The sequence below is a fragment of the Peromyscus californicus genome, unplaced genomic scaffold (genome assembly GCF_007827085.1).
Source record: "Peromyscus californicus insignis strain IS unplaced genomic scaffold, ASM782708v3 Scaffold_5__1_contigs__length_169319896, whole genome shotgun sequence".
In the NCBI taxonomy this organism is placed as follows: domain Eukaryota; kingdom Metazoa; phylum Chordata; class Mammalia; order Rodentia; family Cricetidae; genus Peromyscus; species Peromyscus californicus.
Window position 1 is genome coordinate 39,405,370 of NW_026294573.1, and position 13,888 is coordinate 39,419,257.

Consider the following 13,888-nt stretch of genomic DNA (forward strand, 5'->3'; position numbering starts at 1 on the left):
CTAAACCTTTGTTCACAGACTTTGAAACTGCTTTCACACTTGGCAATAGTGAGTATTACTCCAATAAGTTGTGATGTACAATTATCTCAGTGCTATGATGACTTGGAGTCTATGAGAGTATACACTCAGTGCTAAAAATTCTGGGGCATATCAAAGTTCAAATTTTCAATTTCTGAGGTACCTTTCTGTATGATTTGTCATGGGAGATGTGAATCCAAAACAATCTCAGATAAGACATCTACAACAGACAAAGAAAGTATTCCAACCAAGTCCAGTTTGGTGGACCAATAATTATCCTGGGGTTACTTGAAGGAACATAGGTATCTCAAGGGTAACTGTATAACTAAAGGATTCTCCTTAGTATGATACACCATTTGGTGAGTTATGAATATTGCTTCCCTGGAGCTCTGTGCATAATTTGTAAGTCATTTACCTTGGAAAGATCTTCTCCCCACAAAGTACTTATTGTTTTTGTAAGCAATAATGAGGATGAGAATCATGAGATTTGTAAATTGTGTGAGCTTCCTGATCCGTTTAAGTTTCCTTAGCTTCCTAAGTGTTGTGAGTCTTCCTGAATTTTCCAGGAAGTAACATTGCTAGTTAAAGGAAAGAGCTACACAACACTCTACCCCTTCCTCCAGATCTTATATGCTTTTGATTCAGTCATGACACTTTGTGAATTTTGGAGGGAATTGTGTTGGTGCCAATTATTTTTTTTTATTATGGCTGAAATTTAAGTCACTGTGTCATAACAAAAGTCACTGATTCCCAGGTCTTTGGCTAGCTATGAGTTGCCACAGGTACTACAAAAGAGTAATTTTCCTCTACATTCTAAGAGCAGAGGTTCTCTATGGGTAGAAACACTTGGGTTTAGAATGCAATTTGTTGGGCACTCCACAACTGCTCATGAAAACAATAGTAGTCCACATAGCATCACCTGGCACTATGAAAGCCAGCAGTAAGTTTGGGAGATTCTGTCTCTGTCCTATCCTTATTTTTGCGTTCTGAAGTCAAGGGTACAGTGTCTTTAGCAGTAGGTTCTTATCATCTAGTTTGGCACAACCAGCAGCAGTAGAATTAGCCTCTGTGGTCTGTGAGGACTTTAAGACACTATTTTCTCCTTTAATTCAGTTCATCCAGACTGATGTCATTTTATTGCTTTAGCTTATGCAGGGTGGATACATACTTTACTGTTTCTCCTATTCAGGGATGCCCATCTTGGTCCCATGTGATCCTATGTCCCACAGCAGCACAATCTAGGTTCTGAGAAACTCATTTATTGTTTTAAATCTTCTCAATTTTAAGCATATGAAATGGAGAGTATTCCCTAAACATTATAATTTCATTGATTTTACTTTCCTGATATTAAAAATCTAACTTGATGGATATCACTATTGCATATGTTTATATACATACTTAATATTCTATCAGTATTCCTAATTTTCTTCCTCCCTGTTGTTTGATTTTTTTTGCAGTGGTATCTCTTATTTTTCCTCTAAGGGAGAGCTCCATAGCAAAGATCTACTTTTCCCCACGCTCTTTCAAATGTGGAAAATGGCAAGTTGACATCTTCTCATCTGCCCTTTCTTTCTCTTTTCCTGACAAATCTGAGATTAGTGTGGAGGAGAGCATCATCTTTATTTATATCTCATACAATCATCCCTCACTCCTGTGGGAAACTTCTTTCTGGGCAGACAGATGAGCCTTAATTTCATGCCTTAACAGCCACAGCAAAGGCATGTAACTGCTGACAGATTTCCTTATGTTCTTCATAATATGAGGTACTTTCAGAGATTGCAATATTCAGTCCACCAGGCATTTAGGCTGTATCTCCATATGCACTTGAAGCAAATTCCATTCATCAAAGAAGCATTCTAACTGATGTCATACTATATAAAGGAAAATGTCCACACTAAGAACATCCTTCCCAATGGATACTCTACTCTCAGATATCTCAGTCTTTGTTTCATGAGTTATAATACATCACAGTGAGAATTCAACTGTCACTACAGGAAAGAAAGTCATCATCCCATATCACATAGGAAAAGATATTGATATTGAGATTGACCTACACAGATGTCTTACCTTTAGACTGATCAACAGCACATATATCACTCTCAATCTGCATTCTGATCTTGCTTGGAACCGACTTCTCCCTAACTTTTTCTGGGTAGAAAAAAGCAAAAGTTTATTCACTTTAAAAGAGCACTCATGACAGAATGAAGATTCCACATAAGTGATTAGTGAACCAATGATTTTCAATATGTAGCCTTTCTACCTCACAGAGATCACTTCCTACTATGGAGCACAGCAAAAGTAGTATTTTTCCACTGTCACACATATTTAAAGTATTTCTTGTATCTATTTAACTCTACAGTCCACAGAAATGAAGAAATTTGTGTTATCTGTATTTCTTGGTATATCAGTTATAATATCAATTTCCTGGTACATTAAGGCCATGTCATATAAATGAAATTCTGTTTTGGATAACAAAATAAAACCCCCAAATGCATAAATATCACAGCCTCACATGTTTTTATATTCTCTTCTGTTCACAGACAATGAAAGGGCTTTCATACTTTGCTGTTGTGAGTAGTGCTCCAATAAGTTGAGATGTATAATTATCTCAGTTCTATGATGACTAGGAGTTTATGGGAGTAAACACGCAGTGCTGGAAATTCTGGAGTGCTGTGGGATGTTCTGTATGGCAAATGTGTTGCTCTGATTGGTTGATAAATAAAACACTGATTGGCCAGTAGTCAGGCAGGTGGAAGCGTAGGTGGGACAAGGAGGAAAATAAAGCTGGGAAGTGGAAGGCTGAGTCAGAGACACTGCCAGCTGCCACCAGGACAAGCAGCATGTGAAGATGCCGGTAAGCCACGAGCCACGTGGCACCTTATAGATTAATGGAAATGGATTAATTTAAGCTATAAGAACAGTTAGCAAGAAGCCTGCCATGGCCATACAGTTTGTAAGCAATATAAGTCTCTGTGTTTACTTGGTTGGGCATGAACGGCTATGGGATTGGTGGGTGACAAGGATTTGTCCTGACTGTGGGCCAGGCAGGAAAACTCTAGCTATACTGGAGCGTATCACAGTTCAAATGTTAGGTTTCTGAGGTACCTTTCTGTATGCTTTGTCATGGGAGATGTGAATCCAAAACAATCTCACCTATGACATCTACAACAGAACAAAAAGTATTCCAACCACGTCCAGTTTGGTGGACCAATGAGATTCCTGGGATTACTTGTAGGAACATAGGTATCTCAAGGGTAATTGTATAACTAAAGGATCTTCCTTAGTACAACACACCATTTGGTGCATTATGAATATTGCTTCCCTGGAATTCTTTGCCCAACTAATAAGGAACATCCACTGGTAAGATCTTCTTTCCACAATTTGCTTACTGATTTTGTAAGCAATAATGAGGATGATAATCATAAGATTTGTAAGTTTTGTGGACTTCTTAATCCCTTTTGGTTCCTAAGTTTTGGGTGTTTTCCTTTCCTCTCCAGGTAGAAATGTTTCTAGTTAAAGTTCAGAACTATAAAACACTATCCCCTTCCTCCAGATCTTGTATGCTTTTGATCCAATCATGGCATTTTCTGAATTTTGGAGAGAATAATGTTTTTGCTAATTAATTTTTTTAATATGGCTGAAATTCAAGCCATATTGTTATAACAAAAATCACTGATTCTCAGGTTCTTGGCTAGTTATGAGTTTCCACAGATACTTAGGAGAGTAATAGTAGAAGGACCTTATGGGTAGAAACACTTGGGCTTACAATGCAATTTGTTGGGCCCTCCACATCTGTTTATGAAAACAATAAGAGTCCAAATAGCATCAACTGGCACTATGAAAGCCAGCAGTCAGGAAGGGAGCTTCCATCTCTATCCTATCCTGATTTTTATGTTCTGTAGCCAAAGTGTACAGTGTCTTTATCATTAGGTTCTTATCATCTGGTTTTGGTACAACCAGCAGCAGTAGAATTAGCCTCTGAGGTCTGTGAATATTATAAGACACTTGTGTCTCCTTTAAGTCAGTTCATCCAGACTGATGACCTGTTAATGCCTCAGGTTATTCAGGATGGATAGATACATTACTGTTTCTCCTATCCTGGGATACCCATACTGGTCCAACCTGATTCTATGTCCCACATCATCACAATCTAGATTCTGAGAAACTCATTTATTGTTTTAAATCTTCTTAATTTTAAGTCACTCCAATGCAGATTATTTCCTAAATATTATAACATTGTGGGTTTTTGTTTCCTGATATTAAAAAATTAAACTTGATGGATGTCAGTATTACCTAGGATTATATACATTCTTGATAGTTCATCACTACCACATCATATTTTTCCCCTAATAACGTTTGATTTTCTTTTCAGTAGAATCAAAATTATTTTCATCCAAGGGAGAGCTCCATTGCAAAAATCTAACATGTCCCCCTTCTTCCAGCTGTGGAAAATGGCAAGTTGACTTCTTCTCATTCTCCCTTTGTTTCCTTTTTGCTGCCAAAACTGAGACTAATGTGGAGGATAGCAATGTATTTATGTCTTTATATAATCATCCCTCACTCTTGTGGGAAATTTCTTTGTGGGCAGACAGATGACACTCTGTATCATGCCTTTTCAACCACAGCAAAGGCATGTAACTGCTGACAGAGCTTTTTTAAAGATATTCTGTAATATGAGTTCCTTTCAGAGATTATGATATTCAGTCTACCAGTCATTTAGGCTGTAGCTCCACACTCACATGTAGCAGATCCCATTCACCAATCAAGCATTCCACCTGATGCCATATCATGTAAATGAAAATGTCCACACTAAGAACATCCTTCCCAATGGATGCACTACTCTCAATATATGAGTCTTTGTTTCATGATTTATAATACATCACAGTGAGAATTCAAATGTCATTACAGGAAAGAAAGTCATCATTCCATGTCACATAGGAAAAGATAGTGATATTGAGATTGACCTACACAGATGCCTTACCTTCAGATTGATCACTATTACATTGATCAGTCTCCAAGATTGAATTGAAAAGGTCAAAAAGTGGGTCCTCCTTAACTCTTTCTGGGTAGGCAAAAAAAGGTATATTCATTTCAATAGGGCACCAATGACAGAATGAAGATTCTAAAGAAGTCATTAGTGAACAAATGAGTTGCAATGAGTAGCCTATTCTACCTCACAGAAATCACATCCCAGTATGGGGCACAGCACAGCTACTAAAGTTCCATTATCACACATATTTAAAATGTGTTTGTATCCATTCAAATCTACAATCTCCAAATGAAGAAATTTGTGATATCTGTATTTTGGGCTATATCAGTTATAATATCAATTTTCTGGTGCATTCACACCATATGCTACTAATTATAATTCTGTATTGTATAACAGAATAAAATGTGAACACACATGAAAATCACAGTATCATATATTTTTACCTAAACCTTTGTTCACAGACTTTGAAACTGCTTTCACACTTGGCAATTGTGAGTATTACTCCAATAAGTTGTGATGTACAATTATCTCAGTGCTATGATGACTTGGAGTCTATGAGAGTATACACTCAGTGCTAAAAATTCTGGGGCATATCAAAGTTCAAATTTTCAATTTCTGAGGTACCTTTCTGTATGATTTGTCATGGGAGATGTGAATCCAAAACAATCTCAGATAAGACATCTACAACAGACAAAGAAAGTATTCCAACCAAGTCCAGTTTGGTGGACCAATAATTATCCTGGGGTTACTTGAAGGAACATAGGTATCTCAAGGGTAACTGTATAACTAAAGGATTCTCCTTAGTATGATACACCATTTGGTGAGTTATGAATATTGCTTCCCTGGAGCTCTGTGCATAATTTGTAAGTCATTTACCTTGGAAAGATCTTCTCTCCACAACCTGCTTACTGTTTTGTAAGCAAAGATGAGGATGAGAATCATGGGATTTGTAAATTGTGTGAGCTTCCTGATCCGTTTAAGTTTCCTTAGCTTCCTAAGTGTTGTGAGCCTTCCTGAATTTTCCAGGAAGTAACATTGCTAGTTAAAGGAAAGAGCTACACAACACTCTACCCCTTCCTCCAGATCTTATATGCTTTTGATTCAGTCATGACACTTTGTGAATTTTGGAGGGAATTGTGTTGGTGCCAATTATTTTTTTTTATTATGGCTGAAATTTAAGTCACTGTGTCATAACAAAAGTCACTGATTCCCAGGTCTTTGGCTAGCTATGAGTTGCCACAGGTACTACAAAAGAGTAATTTTCCTCTACATTCTAAGAGCAGAGGTTCTCTATGGGTAGAAACACTTGGGTTTAGAATGCAATTTGTTGGGCACTCCACAACTGCTCATGAAAACAATAGTAGTCCACATAGCATCACCTGGCACTATGAAAGCCAGCAGTAAGTTTGGGAGATTCTGTCTCTGTCCTATCCTTATTTTTGCGTTCTGAAGTCAAGGGTACAGTGTCTTTAGCAGTAGGTTCTTATCATCTAGTTTGGCACAACCAGCAGCAGTAGAATTAGCCTCTGTGGTCTGTGAGGACTTTAAGACACTTTTTTCTCCTTTAATTCAGTTCATCCAGACTGATGTCATTTTATTGCTTTAGCTTATGCAGGGTGGATACATACTTTACTGTTTCTCCTATTCAGGGATGCCCATCTTGGTCCCATGTGATCCTATGTCCCACAGCAGCATAATCTAGGTTCTGAGAAACTCATTTATTGTTTTAAATCTTCTCAATTTTAAACATATGAAATGGAGAGTATTCCCTAAACATTATAATTTCATTGATTTTACTTTCCTGATATTAAAAATCTAACTTGATGGATATCACTATTGCATATGTTTATATACATACTTGATATTCTATCAGTATTCCATAATTTTCTTCCTCCCTGTCGTTTGATTTTTTTTTTGCAGTGGTATCTCTTATTTTTCCTCTAAGGGAGAGCTCCATAGCAAAGATCTACTTTTCCCCACGCTCTTCCAAATGTGGAAAATGGCAAGTTGACATCTTCTCATCTGCCCTTTCTTTCTCTTTTCCTGACAAATCTGAGATTAGTGTGGAGGAGAGCATCATCTTTATTTATATCCTTCATACAATCATCCCTCACTCCTGTGGGAAACTTCTTTCTGGGCAGACAGATGAGCCTTAATTTCATGCCTTAACAGCCACAGCAAAGGCATGTAACTGCTGACAGATTTCCTTATGATCTTCATAATATGAGGTACTTTCAGAGATTGCGATATTCAGTCCACCAGGCATTTAGGCTGTATCTCCATATGCACATGAAGCAGATCCTATTCATCAAAGAAGCATTCCACCTGATGCCATACTATATAAAGGAAAATGTCCACACTAAGAACATCCTTCCCAATGGATACTCTACTCTCAGATATCTCAGTCTTTGTTTCATGAGTTATAATACATCACAGTGAGAATTCAACTGTCACTACAGGAAAGAAAGTCATCATCCCATATCACATAGGAAAAGATATTGATATTGAGATTGACCTACACAGATGCCTTACCTTTAGATTGATCAACAGCACATATATCACTGTCAATCTGCATTCTGATCTTGCCTGGAACCGACTTCTCCCTAACTTTTTCTGGGTAGAAAAAAGCAAAAGTTTATTCACTTTAAAAGAGCACTCATGACAGAATGAAGATTCCACATAAATGATTTGTGAACCAATGATTTTCAATATGTAGCCTTTCTACCTCACAGAGATCACTTCCCACTATGGAGCACAGCAAAAGTAGCATTTTTCCACTGTCACACATATTTAAAGTATTTCTTGTATCTATTTAACTCTACAGTCCACAGAAATGAAGAAATTTGTGATATCTGTATTTCTTGGTATATCAGTTATAATATCAATTTCCTGGTACATTAAGGCCATGTCATATAAATGAAATTCTGTTTTGGATAACAAAATAAAACCCCCAAATGCATAAATATCATAGCCTCACATGTTTTTATATTCTCTTCTGTTCACAGAAAATGAAAGGGCTTTCATACTTTGCTGTTGTGAGTAGTGCTCCAATAAGTTGAGATGTATAATTATCTCAGTTCTATGGTGACTAGGAGTATTTGGGAGTAAACACTCAGCGCTGGAAATTCTGGAGCATATCACAGTTCAAATGTTAGGTTTCTGAGGTACCTTTCTGTATGCTTTGTCATGGGAGATGTGAATCCAAAACAATCTCAGCTATGACATCTACAACAGAACAAAGAAAGTGTTCCAACCAAGTCCAGTTTGGTGGACCAATGAGATTCCTGGGATTACTTGTAGGAACTTAGATATCTCAAGGGTAACTGTATAACTAAAGGATCTTCCTTAGTACAACACACCATTTTGTGCATTATGAATATTGCTTCCTGGAATTCTTTGCCCAACTAATAAGGAACATCCACTGGTAAGATCTTCTTTCCACAATTTGCTTACTGATTTTGTAAGCAATAATGAGGATGATAATCATAAGATTTGTAAGTTTTGTGGACTTCTTAATCCCTTTTGGTTCCTAAGTTTTGGGTGTTTTCCTTTCCTCTCCAGGTAGAAATGTTTCTAGTTAAAGTTCAGAACTATAAAACACTATCCCCTTCCTCCAGATCTTGTATGCTTTTGATCCAATCATGGCATTTTCTGAATTTTGGAGAGAATAATGTTTTTGCCAATTAAATATTTTAATATGGCTGAAATTCAAGTCATTATGTTATAACAATAGTGACTGATTCCCTGGATCTCGTCTGGTTACCAGTTTCCACAGAACCTGCATGAGACTAAATTTCCTCTATATTCTAATAGCAGAAGGACCTTATGCGTAGAAACACTTGAGCTTTAATGCAATTTGGTGGGCAATCCATATCTGTTTATGAAAACAATAGTAAGCCACATATCATCATCTGTTACTATGAAAGCCAGCAGTCAGGGAGGGAGCTTCCATCTTTATCTTATCCTGATTTTGTGTTCTGTAGCCAAAGTGTGCAGTATCTTTATCAATAGGTTCTTATCACTTAGTTTTGGCACAACCAGCAGCAGTAGAATTAGCCTCTGTGGTCTGTTAAGATTATAAGTCAGCTTTGTCTCCTTTAATTCAGTTCATCCAGACGGATGTCCTTTTATTTCCTCAGGCTATGAAGGATGGGTAGATACATTACTGTTTTTCCTATTCTGGGATACCCAGATTGGTCCCATCTGATCCTATGTCCCACAGCCTCACAATGTAGGTCCCACGAAACTCATTTATTGTTTTATATCTTCTCAATATTAAGTAGCTCAGATGCAGAGTATTCCCTAAATATTATAACTTTGTGGCATTTTGTTTCCTGATATTAAAAAATTAAACTTGATCGGTTGTGGGGCGTTTACCCAACCACCCCCACAGTTCCCCAGGTTTTCTTGAGTGCGAGCAGCAGGAAATATTAGATAGAAGGATTTATTGCGGAGAATATCGTGGAGATAAACAGATAGAAAATAAAGCATAGCCTCGAGAGGGCCTGGAACCTATTCCAACGGTCCCCGACTGTCTCTGCCCCAGGGTTTTTATAGAGACACCAAAGGGTGGAGCAAAAGACCTCCTCCCCCAGCACAGCCAAGTGCAGACCATCTCAGACACCTGCACTCAGGCCCGTGGTCCTAATCATCCTCTATGCGGACCTGCTGGGTAAAGCCACGAGGAACCCGAGAATGGGCTCCCACAGGTCCCCCTTTCTTAATATATAAAAAATAACTATTAATGGCTTACAGCCATCTCCATAGCTGTTACACCTCCCAGTATGGGAGTAGAGGATGATAAAGATGGCATTTCTCTTTTGAATTAGGTCCAAGGTGACTACAGCAGTCTTAGCTGCCTCAAGCCCTTTCTAAACCAAAAACTCTTAAGGCGACTACAAACTTAAAGAATCCCTTAGCTTCATCATTACCATTAACGGGTTAACATAAATATTGCTATACATAGTCACCATTCTCTCAGTCTTAAAACTCAAAGCAACCTCTTAACAGAATCACTTGAATTAGCATATATGGTGCTAAATATAGTTAACAATTTTCTCCGTCTTACAACTTTAACTCAATCATTTGAATTTTCTTGCTACAGACCATAGGAAAAACTTCAATGTATTCACATCAAACTTAAATATTTCCTTAACTCCACAAAACCAGGGTGCATTAATATCAATAGGTTTCTGCAAACATAATTCAATCTCATAACTCCTCCTTTTCTTTATAATTTAAGCAAAATCTCAAGCCTAATTAGAAAACCAAACTTTTCCATTTAAACAGTTCCATTTACAACACAAAACCAGTTCTGTAAGTAATTTCATTTTTACATAAACAGTTCCACAAAACAATTCATGAATCACCAATTAATAAAGCATATATGCATACACAAAACTGCATCTTGATTCTAGGTAGAAATAATACATTTCTTCATTTAAACAGTTCCATTTTTAACCCAATTCCAAAAACAGTTCCTAGGTCACTACTATAAGCAAACTCAAAATTGACCCATATCATTGAAATCTCTATTGTTCATTTCATTTCTTAAGTCTTAAAATTCAAATGATAAATTCTGGTACTAGCCTTCCAAATATGAGAAATCCATAACCAAAATCTTTTTGTAATTTTATCTCATTTTAAGTTCAAAAAGTTCAAAAAAGAAATAAATTCTGGTATCAGGCTTTCACTTTCCAAATATGAAGAGATGTTTTTCAACCAAAACATTTTGCAGTTAACAATTTTTGTTCAAACAAGCATCTCTGAACTTATTCTCAAGCCAGAGACCTTTTTAGGTACAGTAGTATTCTAAACCGCACCGTTTTTGATGTTAGCTCAGGTTTTTCTGTGTTGTGTCGATTTTCCACGGATCTCAGCTGCAGGTGCCTTGTGCTGGTTCTGGCGTCCGCCATTCTTAGCTTCTTAGCGGCTTCTGGAACTTTTGAAAACCACTCAGACTGTCTGCTTTGCAGTCTTCTAGGACACTAACTTCTAGATCTCAGGTTTTTTCATCATATACATTAAGCATAGACTCACACTTAACATTTGCACTTTTTCACAAACTCACATATAACATTTTTTGCCTTCCAAAGCATTTAGACTCACATTCAACATTTACACTTTTTTACAAACTCACATATAACGTATTAATATCTACTTATTTATACTCCTTAAGGAAACTATAGAACTACTTTAGCAAATATATTTCTTATTACTTCTTATGTGTTTCTTATGTTCATTCCATCTTATTTCTTATTTAAACTTACATTTACAACTAGCATCTTTACTTCTTACAAGCTTATTACTACATGTCTTAAGACTATCTTAGATACTTCTTGCAAGCTTATATTCTTAAAGGAACTCTATAGATCTATTTTACAAACTTATATAGGGCTACCATTAGCATATATTTAACTTAGCAAACACCTAAAGATTTCTTAACACAGATCTAACAAGAGAATTTTTACAAACTCACATATCTTATTTTCATCTTTTTCTATTTCTTACTCTTAATTATTATCACTATCTCTATTAAAAAGATTCTCTTAACTAGACAGGAAGTACGTACATCATATCTAAAGTTTAGAGTTTATAGTCAGCTTTGTTATAAAGCACTGGGATTTAGTGAGTGTTGTTATAGAATTGTGATAGTTGTTGCTAGGGGACTGTAACATCTTCGGATGAAGCCACACTCCAAAGTTGCCAGTTCTCTCAGCCGTTCCGGAACCGGCAGAGATGCACTGTCAGCGGTAAACGGTTTTTAACTAGAGGCTGTCCCTTCACCCAAATTCATAATAGCTCCCCTAAGTGCTTCAATTCAGACAAACGTTTCTATTACAGCAGTACTTTTGGTTTGTTCTACGGAAAAACTTCACTTCACACTGAGGGTGAAATTACCGTATTTAGCTGCTCTAAAGCTCTTCGCCAAACACTGCACAGCTATTAGGTGATATAAAGTATTTTTCTAAAGGAGCTAGTAAAGCCACAAGTGGCACAGCTCCAAACTGTATTTAGTATTTTCACTTCATTAGCTTTAACTCCTGATGTTATTAGCAGCTGTGATATTTAGTATTGATTTCTTATAAGGAACTTTCAGGTGAAGCAACTCTTTTGTAAGACAGCTAGATTTTTCTGAAGTTTGTTTCCCATCTATAAAGCAGTCATTTCTTTTTGAATGCCTGTTTCTTATCCCCTTAATTAGATTTGCAAAGGAATCACTAATTGCGGGCTGTTTGTTCAAAAGGCAAAGAACTTTTAATTTCAACATAAGTTTCTTCATATCTAAGACAACGTTCAGTGTATAAACTGCTCTCTTGCTTTCTTAAGGATTTTAAAGTGGCTTGTCTGCTCTTAAAGGTAGCTTTTTGTCTTCCAACTACTGTAAAAACTTTGCACAAGCCGGGCGGTGGTGGCGCACGCCTTTAGTCCCAGCACTCGGGAGGCAGAGCCAGGCGGATCTCCGTGAGTTCGAGGCCAGCCTGGGTTACCAAGTGAGTTCCAGGAAAGGCGCAAAGCTACACAGAGAAACCCTGTCTCGAAAAACCAAAAAAAAAAAAAAAAAAAACTTTGCACAGCTATTAGGGTAAATAAGGCATTTTACCAAGGGAGCCCCAAACTGCGAAGCACCTAGTTCCGTATCCTTTCAATTTTTCATTGGAACTGACACTTAAACTCTTAGATGATTTTTCTCCTTATTCTTTTAAAAGCTGTATTTTAAGTTTACCAGGAACGTATTTCCGAGCTGACAGAAGTGTTTCAGGGCAATGTCGCCATCTTTAGCGGAAAAACTACCTTTCCCAGAATGCATTTCCCTTATATCAGTTTATAATATCAGTCCCATATCAGTCCCCTATATAATTTTCCTTATATAATTTCCCATCAGTCATTTCCCATAGTTCTTTTTGGGTCTGAGAGTCAACTGGTTCTCTTACCAGACTTGTTTACAAATTCTTGCCCGGGAGGTTTGAACAAAGTTTTTTGCTTTTGCAACAGGAGATTTGAACAAGCATTTTACATTTTCAATTATGGGACATTGGGAGGTTTCTGGTCTCTCTTCAGCTGGCTTTAACAGGTGTCTCTCCTTCATTTGACACTGGCCTCAGATCAGAACCGCACCTGCCTCATTAGCCGGCATTGAGGCTGGCATTTCTGATAGCAACTTTCCTCGGGGCTTGTGTTTGTCTTAGCCAGTCAGTGAAAAACAAAAGCATTTACAACAGCTTTTCCATAGTTCCTTCAGAGATTTTCTCCCACTGATCTATCTTATTTTGCTTGTTCCATCCTTCCCCAGATGCAGAGCTTCAGGTATCTGTCTGTGGCTCTGTTCCTCTGCTAGCTGCCTTTGGAGGTAGGGGCTTTTTTCTTCCCCCGAATCTGCCTCAAATTCTAGCAGCTTTTCACAGGTCATGTATTTTCTGGGGAGGATTATGTCCCTTCTCTGTTTCTTTGGAGTCTTTCCCAGACAGTTCCCAGTTTGGTCTCAGTTTATCCCCTCTACCCCAGAAACAGTTTCCGACACTACAGTGGCGGCTTTCCCTGCTACTGAAGGTAGGGGTTTTTTGTCCGTTTCTGTTTTCAGGGTCTGTGTGGTTTGAGTACAGACTGAAAATCTAACAAGGGAGGTTTTTGCCATCTCTAAACTCCCATTAGGACAGGTGTTTTTTCCCTCAGGCCTTCACCTGGCCCAGTCCCCCAGTGGGTTGTGTTTTCTTGTCTGGGTGCTCAAGGACAGAGCTTATGCCAGAGGCAATCACCCCTTCGGGCTACACTCCCTCATCTCACCCGAGTCAGTTGAAACAAAGCTTTTCTCAAAGAGGTGCTTTCTCTGACAGAAAAGAAAGCTTACTCCTGGATAGTTCTGTACTGCCCTGGCTGGGC

At 37.7% G+C, this 13,888-nt stretch overlaps 1 protein-coding gene across 1 annotated transcript in view; it reads right to left on the bottom strand.

The window, feature by feature from the left end:
- LOC128096967 (selection and upkeep of intraepithelial T-cells protein 2-like) overlaps positions 1–13,888 on the bottom strand; it is a 67,725-nt gene that overhangs the window by 17,897 nt on the left and 35,940 nt on the right. The window contains exons 5-6 of the mRNA XM_052717184.1: positions 7,981–8,003; positions 5,000–5,030 (exon numbers count right to left, since the gene is read on the bottom strand). Coding sequence (XP_052573144.1) covers positions 5,000–5,030; positions 7,981–8,003 — 54 coding nt within the window. The remainder of the gene's footprint in view (positions 1–4,999; positions 5,031–7,980; positions 8,004–13,888) is intronic.